Here is a 22,799-nt window from a genome sequence, read left to right as displayed (position 1 = left end):
GCGCATAAGAAGCCACCGCCAGGGACTCCCAGGTCATTCATCCTCCGCCCAACCCAGCCGGCAGACCGTTCACTGTGTCACTATGTTTGTGGAATGTAAGAGCATGTAGGGGTGGACCGCCTTTTTGTTTGATTAGTTTTCTCCTGTTTTTGCTAGTCAGGGAGGAAAGTACTTGTCATTTGGTTTGGTTCTTTTGACTAGGTAAGTTGTACTTATTCCTGAGTTAGGCTACCTTTTGTTTGTTGTTTTGGCCTTGGGTTCACCCTGAAGTTATAATTTGCTCCCTTCCTTTGTTTAAATGCACTTATTGTAAATAAATCACTGTCACAAAGTATTAAGTGTGTGACGTGCTGCTTGGGGTTGGACGGGGATGGATCACCCTTTGTGTTGTGGTCTGGCCGCGCCTAGACGGGCCATAACACCCTGTATCTGTCTGATGTCTTCATGGTTGTTTGGTTCTTACATCTTGAGTCCTTTTGTCTCTCTAGTCAGTCTCTATGTCTTTTTAACTCCAGTGCCACTAAGTTTATGTGTAGTCCGGGTCTCAGTGTATGAGTTACTTCTGTGTGCAAGTATTTACCCATGGTCTACAAATATTGTGAGTTTAGAGCAGCCCCATTTCCAGTTCAGCAACATGTGGTTAGGATTCAGGAGACCTTCAAGATCCCAGGATATTCTAACCATGATTAATTATCAATGTCAATATAGTGACATACATGTCAAGACAGGACAGCTCCTGTCTTTCTGAAAAAAGAAAAAAAAAAATCACAGTAATCTATGCAATCCTATACAAAACTACTTGTTCCATTACTGCTTTAATAGGAATTCAGAAAACAGATAAAAGATATTTAAAGGTCCCCTTTACACCAGTGCTGTTACTGATTAACAGAGGTGGGAAGTAACAAAGTATAAATACTTCATTACTGTAGTTATGTTGAATTTGCAGGTATCTATACTTAAGTGTTTTTTTCTGACCTTTTTTACTTTTAATTATACTCCCTACATTTTTAAACTGTACTCTCTTCTGTACTTTTTATTCATTACATTTTCAAAACAGGCTCATTACTCTTGGTTTAAGGCATTTGGGGGGAGTTATTATTTCATCACTGAGAGCCACTGAGAACATCAAACTAATTTGAGCCAGTAACACATAAAAGCCAGTTCTGTTCATTTATTAGTCATCAGAGGATGACATGTGCCAAAGTCAGGAGTTAAAAGTGGGCTGGATTTTGTTGTTGTTTGTTTATTTGTTTGTGTTTTTGCCACAACAACGGAATGACTGCAGGTGTCCAAAGGTTGCGGTTGCAGTACTTCAGCTAGCTTGCTAGCTAGCTACTAACATTTGGTTAGCACTACTGAAAAGGGGCATAAAGGGGGTTTACGCAAAGTTTCTATTAGCTTAAAAAACATCAGCAAACACACAAACTGTTTGTGTGCATCTTGTCATACATTGTGTTGCTAGCTAAATGTCCAGCTGCTGTATTTTACAGGGAGAGGAGAAAAAGAGCTAACTTCACTCAGAGATGGAGAAAGATAAGAAAGACAGGACAGGAGAGGAAGAAGAGAGGTTAGATTTAAAGGTAAGAACTGCTCAGTGGTATCTGATAACCTGGAAATTTAAAGCTTACATGTAAGTCCTCATGTTTGTAAATCAGATATTGGGTCTGTATACATGATTATGTTTTTTCATATTGTGAAGCATGCTGCAAACTAAGGTTGTCATGTTCCATGGGAGTGTCTAGGGTTTTTCCAGTTTGTGCCAGGATTGTTTCCAGGGTTCACCCTCTGAGGTGGAGATTCCGGCATCTCACCTGAGCCTCAACACAATCAGTACGAGGGCTTTTTTATATGAGCGCTGCCTTAACTCTTTACCAGTTCATCCTGCTACCTTTGGTGGTAACCAAGACTGTGGAAAACATGGACGACGCGAAAGCTCCCCAAAAATGAAGCCAAAACGTCTCTATTGCTCCCTGGTGTCTGGCTGCAGTATAGGTCATAAACCCCGCCTCCTCTATGTTAGCGGATGGGACTGGGGTCAGACTAAAATAAATTAATTCTCCTCAGATACATTTTTTCCAAAGATTCTTTCTTTTATTTTCAATAGTTCTCATCACACTGATTTATGTCCAAGGGGTCTCCTTTCCTATAAGTTTGAATCTAATTACTGTCACAGTGATGCTAAACTGGGGTGAAACGCCATCGTGACAGCTTTTACTGGCAGCTGCAGTCACGGAGAAACTTGCGCAGAGTGCAACTCATTCTACGCTCTATCTGGAATAGCATAGGCTCTGAGAGGACGGCCAGCGCTCATGTTACAAAACGACATCCGACTGTTTTAACCTGACAGCCTGAGGTGTTCTTCAGTAAACTGGACTACCCGACAGAAGGAGCTGAAGCCCCGCCGCACTTTTTCGGTAAATTAAACGTTTTTGTAAGCTAATCCCTAACTAACGTCCTGAGCTAGGTCCTGAGACCTAGCTAAGGTCCTGAGACCTAGCTAGCTAAGATGAGTACTCAGCTTTCATAGAAACTTGTTTTGTACAGTTTGTTTAGTTAATCCGTGCAGGTGAATGGATTTACCCCAACTATAGAAAACAAGAGAAACGCCCCGGGCTTCTCAGTCACTAACTACTTACCGTTACTGTACTTCTATTACAAGTATTATACTGTAAAAGCAACAGGCTTCAGCTCCTGTGCAGAGCTGATTATTAAATATGTGCAAACAGCAACATTTTTTTCAGTCTCTTGTAGGGATGGGTATCGAAACCCGGTTCTTGTTGAGAACCGGTTCCCACTGTTTCAATTCCTTGGAATTGTTTGCAATTTTGCAAACGATTCCCTTATCGATTCCAGTCGCCCCGAATGACGTCACCACGTTGTGGAGCGTCATTTACCTGGCAGGGCGCCTAAGCGGCTCAAACGCTTAAAAGTTTGGTTATACTTTACGAGAACGGATGACAACGGGGCAACTTGCAATATTTGCAAAGTAGATATTTCATTTAAAGGAGGAAACACTACGAATATGCAAAAGCATTTGCTCACAAAACACGCGATAACCTTAAATGAATGTCGTGTTTTTAATTCTGCTCCGGACTCGTGAATCTCAACCCAGCAGCAGCGGTAATGTCTGCACGTCCTCTCCCGTTAATGCGGCAGGTAAATAATCAACTAACAGTGCATATTATGTTAGCGCGATCTGCCTTATTACAAAACCTACCATTACTGTGCGCTGCATTTAGGTGACCATGATGAGAGAGACAGACAGAGTCTGGCTGGCAGTTCTCGCTGCAGTCTACCGGTAGCGTCTCCTTTTAGTCCAGGATAGACGAATGTCACCGAGCAGTGACTAAGTTTGTGGTCAAAGGCTTGCACCCATTTGCCACAGCAGATGCCCCCGATTTTCGGTAAGTGAATGTGTTTAATTGTAGGCAGTGACATTACTGGATATTCTTGTGTAATTGCTACAGAATAATTTATGTTATGTTAAGAATATTTATTTTATTATTTTACATTTACAATTTTTTTTCCTGGGGACCCTGTGACACCCCATTGAAGAGCCGTAGGCTGTGGATCTCTTAAGATCTCACTGTTGGGTTTGTAAGGCCATGTTACTCCTAAATTTCTATCCTGTTCAAAGAGAAGATATAAAACAAAGTTCTAAGCTAATCGACCTTAGTGTTGTCCTTTTTTAAAAATAAGAATCGATAAGACAATCGATAAAGAATCGAATCATTAAACAGAATCGAAAATGGAATCGGAATCGTGAAAATCTTATCAATACCCATCCCTAGTCTCTTGTAATATCTGTAAAGACAGTAACACCATTTTTTTAAAGCTTGTACTTCAGTAACTCCTCATTAATCAGTAACTATGGATTAAACTGTAGAACTGAAATAATCTAAGAGAAGAACTTCAGATTCCAAGTGTGTGAGGACAGAGAAGGATCAGCTCTTTTTAGATTTGAGAGATAAACTTTATATTTCAGTTTGTGATTATTCTGTTCTCGTTGTGATTACAGGAGCTGCCCTCAGATTCAGACTTCAGCACCATGAAAACATTACAAAGGTTAAAGTACCACATGTGCTTTCAGTGAAAGCTGCTGCTGTTTTTATTGATAAAGTTAAAGACAAAAGGATTAATCACCCATGTAACTGTTCCACTATATATCAGCATTAACAGGACCTCAGTTTTGTGTTTCGGAAACCTGCTGATCTTAGACTTGCAGAGCTTTTGTTTTAAACACTTGATGTACTCAGCTGCATGAAGAGCATGAGATTTTCTCTGACACAAATAAAACCTGATGAAGGTCAAAGGTCATCACTTGTATGTTGAACTACAAACTGGTGATTCAGAATTCTTTCAGTTTTTTTCCGATGGTGTGTTATTTACCATAAAGTGATTCAAAGTTACTCATACCAGAGTAACCAGAGAGGATCATATATTTTTAAATATTACGTCCAGAGCCTCTGAGGATTATCCAAGTATTTATAACATTACACAAACCAAAGGTCTTCATCACAGTGTTCATGAAATGCTGGATTTATTCATCTTCTGGGGCGGGCCTACAGTGGAGCTCTGAAGATTTCACTGTGACGGAGGTGCTGGTGAAGATCATGAGGTCCTCCTTGATCAATGCCATGAGATTCAGTCTTTCTGAACTGATGCCTCTCTCAGTGGGTAAACAGAACTTCTGGCACAGGACAGCTGTGATGAAAGAAAGGGAGGATGTTTCTTCAAACCTCTGGACCCAGGAAACCCAGCTTGGTCCTGATGGTCTCCCTCACTAGTTTCTCCCCAGGGTGAATGTAGCTGTTGATATAATATGGACTCTATTATTAAATGAAAAGAACCAATTACACTACACTACTGAAACCTTCTGCTGCTGTTTTTAAATTTTCCATGTTACCAGACTGTAGAGTGCTCTGAAGATTTAAAGTTTTAGATCCACTAACATCTAATGTTAAAATCTCACAGCATCACATTTTTGATATTAACAGTAACTCTGGACCTCTGTGGAGTGTGCAGCTGATCTCATGGCTGTCTAAAAATGGATAACAAAAACTAAGGAATGCTGAATTATTCAAATACAGACTATTAGAGTAACAGGTGTGTAGCATCACTAACTAGCTACCAACAAGCCTCAAACACAGTCGTATGCCAACGGCTAATCTAGTAAACGAATTAACAGCAGAGTGATTTTAGATGTTGTAGAACTATAAGATGATAAGCTGTGTGTCTTTTTTATAATAGTGATGTAGTTGTATTTACCTTAATTGAAACAAGTTGTCAGTTGTGGTAAACCCATCAGCAGATTAACTGGAGCAGCTGGGCTACGTAAAAAGTGTAGGGGGACGTGATTGCAGGCATGTCCAGCGGGTGTGTGGGTGGGAGCGTGACCCAGTTGCTCCACCTCAAGTTACTACTGCGCAGACTCTGGCTCCAAAAATGCAAGATGGAAGCCTCCAGAAGCGAGATATTTTTGCTTCATTTTTGTACAGTCGGAGGAGGTGCTGTCACGTCATCCATGTTTTATACAGTCGTGGTAACTAGGCCTCCCTTGTGCTCGGCTTTTGTGTGTCACTTTCATGCCTAACGTTATCTCTCTGTGTTTCCACTCCTGGTTACAGCCACCTCGGATTCACCTTCTGCCATCATCAACTTCCAGTGCTAGTTCAGCTGGCTCTCACATCGACAGTCAGTCACAACAAAGGATCCATACTCACCTTGCTTACCTGCCTGCCCTCCTGCACATCGTGACTCTCCTAGACCCCCTTCAGAAAAACGACCTTGTCCTTTAACACTGCTTTTCCCACTCTTTAGATTCCCACGGGTACCTTCCCCAAAGCAACTCACCCTTCTTAGTGTCTCCCCGTGATTTGTCATTCTCCATCCACGATCCTTCACAGCTGCCTGTGCTCTGCTGGCTTGTACCAAGTCATGTTCTAGCTAATGCCGTATTCTCCCTAATAAAAATCTTGTAAATAGTTAATCAAGTGTAGAGTCTGCATTGTCGGTTTATGACTGTATGAACTGACCAAAATGGACCAGCAGACCCAATTCATCCTGCAATTAATAAGCAGGGTGCAGTTTGCAGGCGGCACGAAGAGACTCTACAATCCCTAGAAGCTTGATAGAAAGCAGTTAGTGACAAACAAGAACAAATTGTCACCAAGCTCTCTGAACTCTGAATTCTCCGTCTCTCATCAGCCCTCCTGTTGCTCATAGTTTCCCTGGGCCACCTCCTGTCGATATCTCCCTCCCTGTGTTTGAATCATTATATCATGGTGTTACCTCCACGTCGCTTGAACCATTCCACAGTTTAAACGTCTCTTTTTCCTACTGTCCAGGCTCCAGAAACATCAAGCCCGACACTCTCTTGCATCAATACTCCTCTGATTCGGAACCACTGGAACCAGCCACAATCCTTCCCTCCACCTGAAGAGTGGGCTTCCTCAAGTGAGACATTGAAGAGGTAATCCGCCAGGCTCTCCAGGGTGAACCTGAACCTTGGTATGGGCCCTCCTGATTGGCGGTTCTTGCTCGGGCAGCAGTCATCCACTGGGCTCACACCACACGGTTTGCCTGTCACCCAATCATGAGTAGAACTGCAACACTACTTAGACATCATTTTCGGTGGGATTCATTAAACAAGGATGTGAAGAATTATGTGGCAACCTGCCTTATCTGTTCCCGTAATCAAACTTCCACTCAGCACCAGTGTTGGGCAAGTTACTTTGAAAAAGTAATTAACCCTTTAAGACCGGTCGGAGCGGGCACGCTCCGTTTTGTGTAACTATTTTTAAATCCCTGTAGAACCGGAACCACATAAGCTAGCGCAATAATTTTTTTTGCATATGAAACCAGAGGAGTTGTACTTATATCTTATCCCATCGGCTTGCCCTAGGTCACGGTTTCTTTCCACAAATAGCTTTGCAAAACACGGAAACACGCTTTGCCGATCCGATCAGCTGTTCAAAACACTTCCTACGTTGGAATAGACATCAGCGCGAACTATTGCATGTCCGCCATTACTTACCCGAAACCGGAAGTGATGTCTTTTCACAGAAAATGTAGTTTTTTTTTTTACCTTCGGGGCCTTATAAACCTATACTGGTGTTGACATGTTTGACTCTATGCTTTTCTGAATACTTTCTGGGATGCTTAGAACTCAAATTGCACTGCTGGAAATAGTTTATTTTGATGCCCATGCTGTTATTTTGCAAATTTGGATTATAATATTTATTTTCGTTTTTCCTGCAGTATATAAAAATTGGTGTATCTCAGAAATAAAACTATGAAGACAGTCAAAATAAATTTCCTGTTGTTGGAAACTATTTTGTGCAACTTTTTTGTATTTACACTTTTGAGGGATAAACCTCTTAAAGTTCTCTAACTAGAAATATATGTAAAAAGACCAAAAACAATTTTCATTTTTTTTGCAGTTTATTGCACTGTTTTGCAATTTATGTAGTTACTATGGACTTAATGCATACATATTATTACAATTTGGGCTATGACGGTTGTATTGATGTATAGTAACTTAAAATGTTCCCAAAAATGGCACTACAGCATGTAAAAATGTAAAGATAAGCTCTAACGCACTTGGTTCTATGGTAGGTCTTAAAGGGTTAATTATAGTTAATTATAATTACTAGTTACTTCTTCAAAAACGTAACTATAAAGGAGAACATCACAAGCCTGATACCTGCAGGTCTGACAGCAGCAGGTGTATCACTCCTGTTCTCTACCTGGAGACAGCAGTCACCTCATTGTTCTGACACACAACACAAAACTATCCACAACACTACACACTAACTACACAAGGCAACACATTAACTACACACTCCGAACACGCTAAACGTCAAATCAAATCTCTCACATCTCAAAACTCGCTCTCTCTCTCTCTCTCACCGTCACTCCTAAAACTTCCCCCTTTTCCTAAACAACCAAATGTCATGTTGCCATATCATTTTTTGATTGGTCGACATGGTGCATTTTTCCACCAACACGAAAGGGCAGTTTTTGTCAGGGTCCCTGTGCCTACCCGGTCGGCTCAGCATGGCTACATATGTTTTTATTTTCATTTTTGTTCCTGCTCTCTCCCTTCCTCTCTTTCCCTCCTCCCTCGGCCTGGGCGGAGCTCACCTGTGGGCTCCTGCCCCTGCCCCACGCACCTGTGGCTCATCACGAGAGTGTTCCAGCTCCTTTATAAGATGGCAGCTCTGTGTCTCTCGTCGCTGGACCGTTGCCGACCCTCGTCAGTGTAACTCCAGCTCAGTTAACTCTAGAGTGTTTCTCAGTGACCTTCCGTTGTAATCCCTTCGTGTCTCTGTGTACAGATTCCCTGGACCCACCCCTGTGTTTTCTGAAGTGATCGAGTGTGCGTAAGCCATCGTGCTTTCTGTGGAGTGTGAAGAGGAGCGTGTGGAGTGGACGGAGTGTGTGCGTGGACTTTCAGCGTCTTTCCCTTTCGTGTGTGGATCCCCGGAGTCTGGCCTTCCCCTCACCTTTGTAAATAGATCACCTGGTGAACTGTGATAAAGACTTTTTGTGTTTTCGAGACTTAGGGCCTGCGCGTGAGTCTGTTCTGTCCCGCTGTGACAGTTTTTTGTTTTGTTTTTAAAATTTTTTGGTCATAATCAGAGAGTGCTTGCTAGCACTGCCCTTAGACAGTAAATGTGATGAAACTATTGAGGAAAAAAACACATGCGTATATATTGTTTATCATTACTCTGGTTTTACGTGGCCTGTCAACACAATTTAAAAACTGGTATATATCACCTTGTTGCTTTGTCATCTTGAAGTAGTCGTGTGATTGGCTTACCATGAGTATTTGATTCTTCCTCAGTCAAACAGCAGCATTCATGTGATTGTTTTGCCCCCTTAGCTCCAGGTCTTGTGCCAAAAAGTGATCGTCTGCCAGAGCGTAATTGCCGTCTGCAACTCTAAAGACACATAGTCATCCTAGTGTATAGCAGCAGTTAACATTATAGTGTCATTTTTACATCTGACTACAGAGGTTGGTGTCAGAGTAACATCTTACCTGCAAACATGAAGGTGTTGACCTCAGCCTCTATCTCCTCATCTTTTTGGCCTTTTCATCTTAATACTTCAACACAGACATTTTGTAATGATGTCAATCAGTAACAATGGAATAGACATCACCGCGAACTATCGCATGTCTGCCATTACTTACCCGAAACCGGAAGTGACGTCTTTTCGCAGAAAATGTAGTTTTTTACCTTCGGGGCCTTATAAACCTATACTGGTGTTGACATGTTTGACTCTGTGCTTTTCTGAATACTTTCTGGGATGCTTAGAACTCAAATTGCACTGCTGGAAATAGTTTATTTTGATGCCCATGCTGTTATTTTGCAAATTTGGATTATAATATTTATTTTCGTTTTTCCTGTAGTATATAAAAATTGGTGTATCTCAAAAATAAAACTATGAAGACAGTCAAAATAAATTTCCTGTTGTTGGAAACTATTCAGTAACACTGATTCACCTTCTCTGGTTCTCCTTCACTTCACTTTTTTGCATCTACCTTTAATTATTTATTTACTATGAGACCAACTTCAACCTACAACCTTACCCCCTACAACCATTTACTTAGGTTGCACGTATGTTTGACATGAACTGTTCCAGTCCCTGTGGACTTTAGTAGGAGTTGGATATAAAGCTGTGCAATCTCAAATCTGCACTAATGCAGGCTTATTAACTGCACTCTGAAAGTGGAGGTTCTTTGTCTCTTTGTCTCATTTGTCTAAACAAAACTAAACACATATCAGTTCCATGTGATCATCTCAGTACTGTCTCACTAATAGATCAAATTAAATGACTCTAGAAGGTGATTGTCATCCCTTGTTTTCAAATACTTTCTTCAATTTAGACTTCTCTGCCAGCAGCGTAAATGGTAGATGCTGACTGGAAGTATGTATTTCTGTAGTTTTCAGCTTAAAACAGCTAAACTCAGCTACTGGACAGTATTCAGTATCCGTAAGTTTTATTGGAAAAACTGTGAAAATTATGAAATTATAAAATTATTTCCTCTAGCCTCTATGCGGCAAGTGGTGGTTCAGAGTACCCAGCCTTCTTGGAGTCCCTGGGTGAGGTGCTGGAAGGTGCTCTGCCTGGGGACGCTGTAGTTCTACTGGGAGACTTCAATGCTCATGTTGGCAACGACTGTGAGACCTGGAGGGGCGTGATTGGGAGGAATGGCCTCCTGGATCTGAACCTGAGCTGTTGTTTGTTGGTGGACTTCTAACGAACACCATGTTCAAACATAAGAGTGTCCATAAGTGCACGTGACACCAGGACACTCTAGGCCGCAGGTCGATGATCGATTTTGTAATCGTATCATCAGACCTGTGGCCATATGTTCTGGACACTCAGGTTAAGAGAGGGGCTGAGCTGTCAACTGATCACCACCTGGTGGTGAGTTGGATCAGGTGGCGGGGGAGGACACTGGACAGACCTGGCATGCCTAAACGTATAGTGAGGGTGTGCTGGGAACGCCTAGCAGAGGCCCCAGTCCACAAGATCTTCAACGCACACCTCCAGAAGAGCTTTAACAGCATTCCGAGGGACCATGTTCAGCACCTCCATTGCCGAAACTGCTGCACTGAGCTGCGGCCGCAAGGTGGCTGGTGCCTGTCGTGGCGGTAACCCCCAAACCAGATGGTGGACACCAGAGGCGAGGGGAGCCACCAAGCTGAAGGAGGCGGCCTATCGGGCTTGGTTAGCCTGTGGGACTTCGGAGGCAGCTGATAGGTATAGACAGGCCAAGCAGAACACGGCTCGGGTAGTGGTTGAACTAAAAACTCAGGTGTGGAAGAGTTTGGAGAGGCCATGGAAAAAGACTTTTGGACTGCCTCGAAGAGATTCTGGCAAACCGTCAGGCAACTCAGGAGGGGAAAGCGGTGCTCTACCTGAACTGTGGACAGTGCGGGTGGAGCGCTGCTGACTTCGACTGAGAAAATTGTCGGGCGGTGGAAGGAATACTTCGAGGACCTCCTTAATCCCACTTGCACGTCTTCCGTGGAGGAAGCAGAGTGTGGGGATGAAGGGGATGACTCGCCATTCTCTGGGGGCGAGGTCACTGAGACAGTTAAACAACTCCTTGGTGGCAGAGCTCCTGGGGTGGATCAGCCCCGAGTTCCTGAAGGCTCTGTTTGTTGTAGGTTGTAGGGCTTTCCTGGTTGACACGCCTCTACAATGTTGCGTGGAGATCAGGGTTGGTACCTTTGGATTGGCAGACTCAGGTGGTGGTTCCCATCTTTAAGAAAGGGTGCCGGAGTGTGTGTTCCAAATATAGGGGGATCACACCCCTCAGTCTCCCTAGGAAAGTCTATTCCAGGGTGCTGGAAAGGAGAGTTCGTCCATTAGTCGAACCGCTGATAACCGCTGGTTTTCGTCCTGGTCGTGAAACACTGGACCAGCTCTTTGCCCTCTCAAGGATACTTAAGGGTGCATGGGAGTTTGCTCAACCAGTCTACATGTGTTTTGTGGACTTGGAGAAGGAATTCGACCGTGTCCCATGGAATGTCCTGTGGGGGGGTGCTCCGGGAGTATGGGGTGTCTGGCCCATTGCTATGGGCCGATTGATCCTTATACAACCGTTGCAAGAGCTTGGTCCGCATAGCCAGCAATAAGTCGGACTCATTCCTGGTGGGTGATGGGCTCTGCCAGGGCTGCTCTTTGTCACTGATTCTGTTCATAATTTTTATCTTTTTATGTTTTGAGTTAAGAGTCATGACTCTGTGTTTGTCAATCACAATATACCCATTAAGGTCTAGGATTCCCACACTTTCCTCCATCTGCCTCTCATTCTCTCCCCCTCCTGTTGCTACTTCAATCATGAAACTGATCAATGATCAGCTGATTGGCTTTTCTGTCGCGAGTCCGGTCTCTCTTGTTTGTTTATCGCCCACTTTGCGCCAGAAAGAGGAAACCAGCGGATAAACAACAGCAGCACGTTTAAGCTTGATAAGCTGTTGTTAGAATTTATTTAATAATACTTAATACACCAGGATCCATTTTTACATAGCTGACGGCTGATAACTGTGCAGGGGCGGGTCTAGCAAAGTTTAGCCAGGGGGGCAGGTAGGGCATTAACAGGGAAAGGGGGGCACAAAGACATACTTTTCTTTCTAATTGTTATGTCTAGCTTTTAATAAATAATTATCTGAATCTTACAACAAACGTTCTGATGTAAAATGTATAGAAGTCCATTATTGTATAGGAACTATTAACTCAAATTTATAACTTAGTAAGCTATAGTACTTTTTCCTTTGGGAAGATACCATCTGTGCAATCTGCAATTCTGTTGAAGAAAGATGTTGAATCTATTTAATTATTGTAGAAAAATAACTGATTTCTGTGTATTTCTTTTTTACACTGCATCAAATTAAAGTCGATTACATCAATTAAACATTATGAGGCGGAGGGCAGGGTGTGGTTCCCTATTTTTTTCTTTTTGCTGGGAGTTGGAAACCCTATTAGTTAGGTTGCTTAACATTTCCACTAAGTACTCTTTAAAATACCAGAATAGGGAGGATGGTGTAGGTTTAAGTTTATTAGATTGATCAGTTTTGCTGAACTATGAAATAATTTGGGTGTAGTGTATTTTTTGCATACAGGTATAACAGAATACCTTTAGTTTTGTTTTTTTTAAACTTGAGTATGAACTTATACAAAATGCAGCACGATATTTAAAAATGTTTTATTGATTATAAAATACGCTATATCTGATTTATATCGGTATCAGCAGATATCCAAATTTATGATATCGGTATCGGACTAAAAAAGTGATATCGTGCCATCTCTATTAATGAGTAAGACTGAGCAGTAGTTGTATGAAATATATGCTCTTTGTCTGGTTTAAGAAAGAGACTAATGATGGCACAGTTTATGTTTGTGCAGAGTCTGTGATCATTCTCAATTTGAGTTACCCTTTGGAAAAAATTGGGCGCTAGCATAGGCCAAAATTCTTTGTAAAACTCCATATGGCTCCATAAAACTAAAACTTTGAAAGAGATTAATTTAGTTCCTGTGAAGAGATACTGTTCATCCTTTATTTCTAGTAGACTTAAGTTCTGTAATGGCAGCATAAGATGAATTAATCCACGAGGACAAGCAAGGCAAGCACTGCTTGCCTTCCTTGTCAAATAGACATTAATAAAAAATGCACCAAAGTACATCAATCGCTCTCTTTTCACCACAGACAGCACTATCATGAACCTCCTCAGAATTAAGATGTGTATCCATTCTTTATATTAACACCATCTTGTGGCCACAGTTAGCTACTATCACTGAAAACTGAGAGTGCTTATCTAAATCTCATAGCAAAGTCTAATCCTCTCCGTCTCCGTTGGTGTGTCTGTCCCCCATTAACAATGACTAGATACTGACAGTGATCCATGTTACACACTACTCAAGTATTTTAATTCAGCTTATTTTTTAAATAGTTTTTTTATTTCTATGCTGTTTGAAAAACTCAGGATAGACAACTTTCTTTTTCAAAGATCCCCCACAGGACAGCCACTGCAAACACCTGACTTAATGGATATAATGCTGGACAATAATGGGATTTAAAGTATTTAAAATGAGCTCAATATTAAACATGTGCAGCAGTAATATTAATACAATTAACAATGATTGAGAACTCTGTAGGATATATATTTTCATGTTCGATACTCTATGCACAATTCTTCAGTAATACAGTTTTATGTAGTGACGTGTGGTTCGTAGTGTTTTATTGCTTCGTAGGAATGGTTTGAAAATTTGCAGTTTTAGTTTTCTCTGCTTGCTAAATATATGTTCTTATGGTGAGGTAGCTTCTAAAGATTTGTTTTGTCTTTGTTTTAATTCTGACACATTTTTTATATGTCTTATGTGAAGAGTAAGATATTATTTTGCCACACATTCGATCCTTTCTTGCCCCCCATAGAACACATGGTGACATTTTAGGCATATCATTATATTCTATTCACCACACTGGTGGTGTGAGTCTTTTCTGTGTCAGAGAGAGAAACCAGTGCATGATCACTGACAGTGATAGAGTGAATCTGAGTGTCTGTAATATCCATCATAATGGCATTGCAGTCTAAGTAAACTGCACTAGACATGTTATTACTTCATGTCCAGTCTTCATGTCTTGTTTTGTAAGACAATTTTTTTCAAGTATATGACAGAAAACGAGGAGAAACTCGTAATTGAAGTCTATCGTCAAGTGTAAAGACACATTTTCAAGAGTGTGTGATTTCTATGGTGCCCTTCTTTCAGATGGCCTGAGCCAATGCAAGTTACCCAAAGTTAACCTCAAGTAAAAAATTAAGTTAACTATCCTAAAGTTTAGGAGCTCTGTGTTATTCATAATTTGCTCATGCGAAATAATAATTGATTTGAGAAATGTGACTTTGTCTGCAGTAGTTATTACAGACTAACAAATTCAAATTACATTTTTGATGGCAGCCCAGCATTATGTTACTGTCAATTTACATTTAAACATTATTTTTGTCCAAAGTAAATTGTGATGAAATGTGATAAAAGCTGACGTGCACTATATTGAAATAGAAGAGGAAAGAGACCAGCACTCTCGTCAAAGAAAAGTATTTAGAATCAATTTTGACTTTTTGTGCAAAAACAATTAGAGTATGACTTTAGGCAGTCGAGAATGAAAGGGTGATAAATTATGACAATGGGAAACCTGTACACCTTTTAAAGTTGAAAGGCTCAAAATTAATCAAGTGATATGTGGATCATAGGTTTCATTAAGTTATTCTGGAAATAACAACAAAGGTGATTGTGGAAGCAGAAGAATTTGAATAAATCGAATGGAATATAGCAGACGAAACTATTTGCATTTTACACTTTACAAAACTGGAATTGGGAGTACTGAAGACTATCTGTGCACATTTGCCCCATAAAGAGAAAGCTTTTCCTTTTTTCTTAAAGCACAATAACAAAATGCAAACAAAATTCTTAGACAGGTCTGTTGTAGTTTTAATGTCAATGTCAAGTCTCACTTTCTAGCTGATCTTTTCTTGACACTTTATTAAAAATTAAGTTCAAGTATTATCTTTGTGGATCATTCCTCTGACTGTTTGTTCAGTCTGAGTGTGTTCAGAGGCTCCAGCTGCAGCCACAGGCCTCCCTCTGCACGCAGGACAATTTGGGGAAGACGGCGAACTCTGCTGCTCCCGAGTTCAGGGTTCACCCCTGGGGTCAGTCGAAACCTGAGAAGGGTCAGGGCCACTACAACTTGAAGCTCTGTCATGGCGAATTTCTGACCAATGCAGTTCCTGTAAAGACATACTTGTTATATTTTAACCAATCCATTTCCTAGTTGTACTATTTGGATTAAGGCTAAAACTGAACCTGGGGCCTGAAGAGAAGGGGATGAAGGCATGAGAAGCTTGGCTCATTTTGTTGCCTGGGTCAAATCGATGGGGATCAAACTCCTGGTTAGAGAGCAAATGGGAAAGGTTAAACACACAATAGGTTTGTAGAAATGTAGATTATGTTACCAAGTGCTTACATTTGGGTTTGTCCAAACAATAGGGTTGTGGTGTGTTCCATAAATGCTGACCAGGCAGACTGTACCTGTTTCACAAGAAGTTTAAGTTTCCCTTTACAGCATCAATCTTTATTGGTCACCAACTGTTGGCGTGATCCTTTAACATACAGTCTCACAAATGAAGTATTGAATAAAGTTGAGTATGATTCATGACAAGACACAGCTCTTTAACCTCTAAAATCTATTTAGAAATCTTGAAAGAGAGCTTTGACTCTCACCTGCTGGGACTGTTCGATTTCCTGGCAGCACCATGTCCTGGGTGTAACTCCGTGATACAGCCTGTACAGGAGTGTGGAGTCTGAGGCTCTCTTTGATGCACATGGTGGTGAAAGGAAGCTTGGGCAGATCCTCCCTTAAAATTAAGATATGTCAGTAGACTGAGATTAAATATTTACATGTGAACATTTAAATGTTCACATGTAAATATTCATACGTAATGCTGTTAGCGTTAGTATTTTCTGACCACTTGATTTCATGTCCATCTCGTCCCTCCATCAGGTCCATCACTTCCTGTCTGCATTTTTCCTGATAGTGTTCATGGCGTGCTAAATTATACAGCGTCCAGCAGATGGCACTGGCTGTTGTGTCATGACCTGCGGAAGACGAAGGAAGATTTGCAAATTGTTAAAACATTTGAAGGACAACAAGCTATGCGTTCTAAAGACACATACTCATCCTAGTGTATTGTAGCATTATAGTGTCATTTTTACATCTGACCACAAAAGTTGGTGTCAGAGTAACATCTCACCTGCAAACATGAAGGTGTTGGCCTCAGCCTGTATCTCCTCATCTGTTAGGCCTTGTCCATCTTCGTCCTTCAACACAGACATCAGTAACACCGAGAAAGTCCCAAAAATGCAATGCATTTTTAGATGTTCTCCTTCACTTTTTAAATCTACCTTACTCACTCTGAGACCAACTTCAATTTAGCCCCTAACCATTTCACTAAGGTTGCATGTATGTTTGACATGAACTGTTCCAGTGCCTGTGGACTTTACTTGGAGTGGGATATAAAGCTGTGTAATGCTAAATCTGCACTAATGCAGGCTTATTCAATGCACTGTGAAAGTGGATGTCGTATGTCTTATATAAGCAAAACTAAACACATATCAGTTCCATGTGATCATTTCAGAACCGTCTCTGTAAATTGATCAAATTAATGGGTCTGGAAGTGGATTATCACCCCTTGTTGTTTATTTATTATCATTATTATTATTACTATTATGATTATTATTATTATTATTATTACTACAAATGGGACGATATGCTCCTCAGAGTCCCTCTGTCCTACCCTTGTCAGCAGCAGAATGTCCACAAAATCTTTCCTCCTCTGTGATGTTGGGGCAACTTCACATTGTGTTATCTCCCTCTGTGCTTTCAGAAGGGCACGTCGCTTCTGAACCACATCCCTGCTGAATCTGCAAACCAGAATATAGCAGACTAAAATTCATGATACCTGCAGCTTCCCACATAACTTGTATAACTTGGCTACACAAATATCAGAAGGCCAGAGCATTACCTGTGTACAATATTTAAGGTTTGTTTGAACAGTTTCCCCTGCTGAGTCTTCCAGTAAATCCAGTCCCAATGATGTAAAATGTTGTGATGCCGCTGTGTTACCAGGTCACAGAGCTGCACTATGGCTGACACGTACTCACTGGGAGACCTGGAGGGACAATCTTCTTAGGAACACCATCACAACAAAAATGGAAGATATCAGTTGAAATAAGTGGCTGCTCTCACTCCTGACAGTTGCTGTCGTAGCTGAAGGCACATTTCAGTAAACTGTCCAGAGTCATCAGACTGACATGGTCAAACATCTCCAGATTAGTTTTGCCCTCTGCCACAAGTCGGCACCACTTGTCCTGAAACCAGAAACAAGGAAGGAGGAGCGGGACAAAGATATGAGAATCTGCATGGAAACAAAACCATATTTGGGGCGTCATTCATGCCTTCTTCAACTTAAAGCAGCTGAACTCTGGCTGAGGCTCAGATGGAGATGTGGGAGGAGAAAGCAGTGGAGAAGGCAAATTAGAGGAGGAGGAGGAGGAGAAAGCGATGATAAAAATATAATTCTACAAATCTTACAGACACATATAGTTTAAAAGAGCTGTTTTTGGTATAATTGAAAACTAATTCATAAGTGACATTTAGCAGTAGTTTGTAAGCTATATTTGGGTGTTTACAATGTTTATCAGATTCTTCCTTCATTTCGGAATTCACAGGATTCTGGAATATTGTAACAGACTTCTATTGACGTTTTAAAATAGTTTCTCCTTCGCACTGTCATAAAATGCTTGCTCATAAGGAGTTGGTTGATTGTTGGAGTTTTCTTCAATTCCGTATGTCACAGCTGGGTGAGAGTCAGTTGTTTTTCTCTCCCTTCCTTCTAGCATCTTAAAGTCAAGCCATGCTGGTACTCTCCTACTCCTTTGGGGTGGAGTTCCATGGTTTCCCACGCTTTAGCCACCGCACCTGTTTCCCATCTGACTCATCTAAAGGTTATGCGCTATAGTCTGTCAGTATGCTGGTCAATACTCGCATTCTACCTGGATCATCCTGCATTAACCACCTGCTTGCTCACCCTGCCATGGCTGTCACCATGTGGACACAACCAGCGTGCAAACACTTCCTCCGGAAAACTCTCCCTCATATTCCAGGTGAGCAGTACATTCACTATTGGCAAAACTACGCTATCTGAAAACTTGAACACTGGACAGAATTAAACTCATCCTCCGAACCTGGAAGAAACTCCTGTGTTCTTTTCCCAGACTCACCTCTACTTTTTCTCCTGGTGTGAAAAACTCTATAAAATCTTTATCCGCTTCTTTGTTGGCCTGTATTTGGATATTGCACTTTTGCTTAAACGGCCCTCACAGCCTTGACACTGCAAGGTGTTTATGTTACAACAGGGTTTTATAGGTTTTCTTATTGACAAAGACCTGTCCATATTTCCTTTCACAATACAACTAAAGTAATTACGTAAAGGATAAACAAGTTCCTGCCTTTACACAATCTGCTAATTAAAAAAGGTTTTAAAACAATCCACATTGGGGAAAAAAAGAAAAAGAAATGATACAACGGCCCATGCACCCCTGACTTACAACATCAGGTGCCTTGATAAAACTGTTTTTGTGGAATGACACTATAGAAATCAACCGAGATGACTTATTTAGAACCTAAAGAACTAACTAAAAAGCTCATTTTACTCATGGTTGTACCACTTTTACCAATAAGCAGCAAATCAAACTGGATCAAATGCTTGTCTAAATGGTCACTTAAAACAAAAATCGTCATGGAATCAGTTCTGTGCATGGCTGTGTGTATCTTACATGCATGATTTTAGATGAGGAGTTAAATATGGTAATGTAGCTCTTCAAAATATCAAAATGAAAAGCTGGAGTCAGCAGTCGTCTTTTGCGAGACCAAACCTCGCCATTACTGATCAACACACTGTGTCCTGAGACAAAAGAGAAACAGAGTAAGTCATGCTAAAAGGAACATCCTGTAAACTATGTAATCACAGATGAGAAAAACGGAAATATTTGACTCACCCAGCCAAGGCTGTAGGTGGTGATAAATGAGCCCATTTTTCACCGTCATGCTGGCTGAAGGAAGTAGATGATGGATGATGTAAGAGAAAAACAGAAACTCTGGAAATGTGGTCTGTTGGTGTTTTGCCCTACCAGGTGCCATTAACAGAGGTTTGACGTAGTCAGGGTGAAAGAGTCTGACCAGGTGATAGAAAGGACCGAGGACCCAGTAGCAGGAGTGTTTGTATGTCTTCACCAGATCATCCATCTGCTGGAGACCTTCTTCTGTGCTCTGGATCTGTCATGTTTTATCACAAAACAAGAACTTAAGATCAGTAATCAAAGAGGAAATTTGTTGTGTCGCAACAGAAAGTACATGAACCCTATCATGTAGAGATGATAAATACGTAAATATAAAACTAGACCATGCCTGTGTATCGTACCTGCCCCAGATGGCCCAACAGCCATGAGTTTGCCGGTGGTTTGCTGAAGCATGACAGCCTGTGAGAGTACCAGACTTTCCTCACAGTCAAAACTGCAACCACAGCAAGCAGTCCAGTACCGAAAATGTACATTAGTGAACAGAGACACATCCAGCTGAGGACCGGAGAGAGGACACTGTGCAGGAGAGCCATCGCTGAGAGAAAAATTAACATTCAGAAGTCCTCTGATCCTGCTCTGTGGTTGAGGAAACTGCTCCAACCCTCAATTCTGATTCGACAAGGAGAAAAACAAATTACCGACATTTTTCAAAAAGAGGCAGTCTCACTTTCAAATATTAGTCAGGCCTGATACTGCTAAGGGGCCTGATATTGGTCATATATGGAATCCAAAACATGCCAGTCTGATTATAGTGATACAGTGTGTTAGTAATGTACTTATAGAAAACAGTTAAACTAGATAATTTTAAATAATATTAAAGTACAAGGTAGCTGCACAGTTACAGTTTTAAATGTGATTGTTGTTACAACCATACAGAAGAAGATTCTTTAAACATAGTTCATTTGGACTCATAGCTACAAGCAAGTTAACATCACTGTGCGTTATACAATTCACGACTTACTGGGGCTGAATTCAAAGGTAGACACTGGTTGTCAATGAGTATCTAGAGACTGGATCTCTGAGATTAAGTGACTACTGCGAGGAACATGAACATGGATAGCTCACAGTCCAAAAACAGAAAAGCGATTCAAATTAAGTATAGTAAGGTGGCATTATTGTTAACATGTGAAAACAAAATGAAGAAAAAAAAACAAAAACAAAAACAAAAAAAAAAGAAGCTTTTTTTTATTATTTCAAGAATGGTGGATTTCTATGATGTCTGTATCCAGTATTGTGGATTGTGTCCCTCTTTTAGTTCTATAGTATCATTTTCTTGAAAAGTTTCACATGTTCTTTGTTCCCTAGTTATGTACACTTTCCTTAATTCCCTTTTGCGCATTTACAACCTTGGATGTTAATCTCCTCTCGTGTGTTCCCTGTTGTCCAAAGAAGTTTTGATTTTGCTGTTTATTTTTTCAAAAAGATGCTTTTGCATTTTATGCAAATGCAAAAAGCTGTTAGACAATAAAGTTAACACTTAACCTCTTTCAACACAAACACTACTTTACAGTTACACTGTAGTTCTTCTTTAACCATGTTTTCAGTTAAAAGCAAGAAATCTAACCAGTGTGTAGAAAGGAGATCATGAACTCAAAGATCCTTACTGGCAAGTGACCAAACACTAAAAAACCGCTGACTTTCAGATATTCCAGGAGTTTAAAGCAATGTGAGGTTTATTCCCAATCTGACATAAGTTAGACTGACTTCCGAGTTGTTTGTAGGCTTAGGTTCCCAATTACAGCTGAAATGGTTGGTCAGTCATGTGGGCATTGCGTTGTATGTTTCATGTAGTTGTATAAGCTGGCAAATCTGGCATGATTACTTGCATATGCAGATAGAGGCCTGTCTTTATTGATTTATATTATATTTAAATAATCTTTAGTTTTAATTCAGAATAAGTGTGCAATCTGATGTTGCCTATTCAGTTTTATAATGGATTTACTGTAATCATTCATCACCTTCAGAGCGTTTCATTCAGATAGTTCATCAGTTGCTGTTCCAGATGACCTACTTGTACCTGACCCACTGCAAGTTAACCAACCAACCAACCAACCGTCTGTATAGGATCTCAGTCACAGTCATAGTAATCCAAGGAGCTGGGAAAGAAAAGGGACTGGACGTCTTCCATTTTCTTGAAGATGTTTCGCCTCTCATCGGAGAAACTTCTTCAGTTGTAAGACCAAATGGTGGAGTGTCCCAGATATTTAAGCCTTAATGGGAGTTGTCCCTTAAGAGGGCCGTTAACCCACTATTACCCACCCCTGATATTACCACCTCATAACAAGTGTTTAAAAATCAAAGCATCATCAGAGATCAACAAAAAAACAAATTAATTATTAAACCATGAGAGTATTCTGCAGCAAATGCTGTTTGTATAAATTCACTGTAGTACTTTTCTCACAGCAGCTCTTATCAAAGTAGTGCTAACACAGCTGTAACATATATGAAAACAATACTGAAATAAGACTCGCAATATTGGGAGTGAAGGAGTGCTTCACAGACATAGTTTCAGCCACTCTCCAATAACCTGCACTCTTTACACTGAGAACAAACAAACATTAACCTGGCTTAACTTCATTTTTACAGTGTTTGAAAATCAAATCATATCAAAGCAAACGGGGGTAATTACCTGTACAGCAGAAAAGAGCTTCAGCTAGTTTTGACCCCGTCTGCTTCTCCTCATAGGCGCTCCTGTCCTTTTTTTCTTTTGTCAGTGATTTATATACTGAAGTCCACTAAAGAGCTCTAGAGAGCTTGCGCCAGTGGGCGGGGAGATGTACAGTGTGTGCACTCAGGTCTCCCACTTACAAAGGTCTTCAACAAAATAAACAGTGAGAAATTTGAATCTGTCCGTTTGCGTTAGAAAAACACTGTAAAACATGTTTACAAAAGAAATACTTTATTTTACACACAGATTTGGGGAAAAGAGTTATTTTGTTATAATAGTTAAAAAGTTAAACTGAATAAGCATAAAGAATAGATTAAGAAAGCTGAAGTATGTATGGTTGAAAAAATATATTACCACATGACAAGACAGATATGTTGAGGTGAAAGGTAATTGGAAATTAAAATAAAGACAACAGGTCAAATAAATGATATGAAATAAAAAATTAGGTCATTTATTTCAAATTATATTAGGGCTGGGCGATATGGCCTAAAATCCATATTGTGGTATAATATGAAGCGGTAACGACATATATCGCGATATATTCTTTTCTTCTGTATACTGTATTTTCCGCACTATAAGGCGCACTTAAAATCCTTTAATTTTCTCAAAAATCAACAGTCCGCCTTATAATCCGGTGCGCCCTCTGTTTGTATTCTGGTTGTGCTTACTGACCTCGAACCGATTTTGATGAATGCCAACTTTTTTCCACTCGATAAAAGTTAACGTGGCGTGCTTCGTCTCTTCGCTATTACTGTCACCCGGCATAATTTGCAGGTGATATTGCTTGCAGCTGCTGCGATGCTTTCAACCAAAACAGGCGCAGTTTGATGACACCATCAACATGTGCTATCTTGGTAGAGCGGTATAGTCAAAGAGGGTGTCCAAATTCATAGGCTAAGGACGGATTTGTAGGTAA

The 22,799-nt window shown here is 40.7% G+C and overlaps 1 protein-coding gene and 2 long non-coding RNA genes across 7 annotated transcripts; 2 read left to right on the top strand and 1 right to left on the bottom strand.

Moving 5' to 3' along the window:
• The first annotated feature begins 1,518 nt into the window (after window positions 1–1,518).
• On the top strand, window positions 1,519–6,978 carry LOC112843785 (uncharacterized). 5 transcript variants are annotated; one of them, XR_003216284.1, is made up of 3 exons: window positions 1,837–2,414; window positions 4,019–4,065; window positions 5,628–6,978. It is a non-coding gene; the product is annotated as an uncharacterized LOC112843785 (long non-coding RNA). The 5 variants fall into 5 exon arrangements; XR_003216285.1 differs by lacking the exon at window positions 1,837–2,414 and adding an exon at window positions 3,390–3,404; XR_003216286.1 differs by lacking the exons at window positions 1,837–2,414; window positions 4,019–4,065 and adding an exon at window positions 1,519–1,580.
• Window positions 6,979–7,894: 916 nt separating this feature from the next.
• Window positions 7,895–9,150, top strand: LOC112843781 (uncharacterized). The gene is made up of 2 exons (XR_003216277.1): window positions 7,895–8,257; window positions 8,340–9,150. It is a non-coding gene; the product is annotated as an uncharacterized LOC112843781 (long non-coding RNA).
• Window positions 9,151–14,982: 5,832 nt separating this feature from the next.
• On the bottom strand, window positions 14,983–21,980 carry LOC100711960 (leukotriene-B(4) omega-hydroxylase 2). Its single transcript, XM_019351807.2, has 14 exons — window positions 21,845–21,980; window positions 19,557–19,824; window positions 19,267–19,411; window positions 19,135–19,188; window positions 18,913–19,040; window positions 17,324–17,445; window positions 17,100–17,246; window positions 16,872–16,998; window positions 16,329–16,395; window positions 16,044–16,173; window positions 15,799–15,932; window positions 15,542–15,606; window positions 15,382–15,464; window positions 14,983–15,305 (listed from the first exon to the last, which is right to left on the bottom strand). The coding sequence occupies exons 2-14, from the start codon at window positions 19,767–19,769 to the stop codon at window positions 15,092–15,094; spliced, it is 1,629 nt and encodes a 542-aa protein (XP_019207352.1). The 5' UTR covers window positions 19,770–19,824; window positions 21,845–21,980; the 3' UTR covers window positions 14,983–15,091.
• Window positions 21,981–22,799: the final 819 nt, after the last annotated feature.

Source organism: Oreochromis niloticus, linkage group LG23 (assembly GCF_001858045.2).
Source record: "Oreochromis niloticus isolate F11D_XX linkage group LG23, O_niloticus_UMD_NMBU, whole genome shotgun sequence".
NCBI classification, from domain to species: Eukaryota; Metazoa; Chordata; class Actinopteri; order Cichliformes; family Cichlidae; genus Oreochromis; species Oreochromis niloticus.
The sequence above is the reverse complement of the archived record's forward strand: the minus strand, read 5'-3'. Positions and strand labels throughout refer to the sequence as shown.

Coding starts and splice junctions, on each gene's coding strand:
- LOC100711960 (XM_019351807.2), bottom strand. CDS start 19,769: ATGTTAATTTTTCTCTCAGCGATGGCTCTCCTGCACAGTGTCCTCTCT. Junction 19,412..19,556: donor TGTTGGGCCATCTGGGGCAG/GTACGATACACA, acceptor AAAACATGACAG/ATCCAGAGCACAGAAGAAGG. Junction 15,306..15,381: donor CCCTTCTCTTCAGGCCCCAG/GTTCAGTTTTAG, acceptor ATGTCTTTACAG/GAACTGCATTGGTCAGAAAT.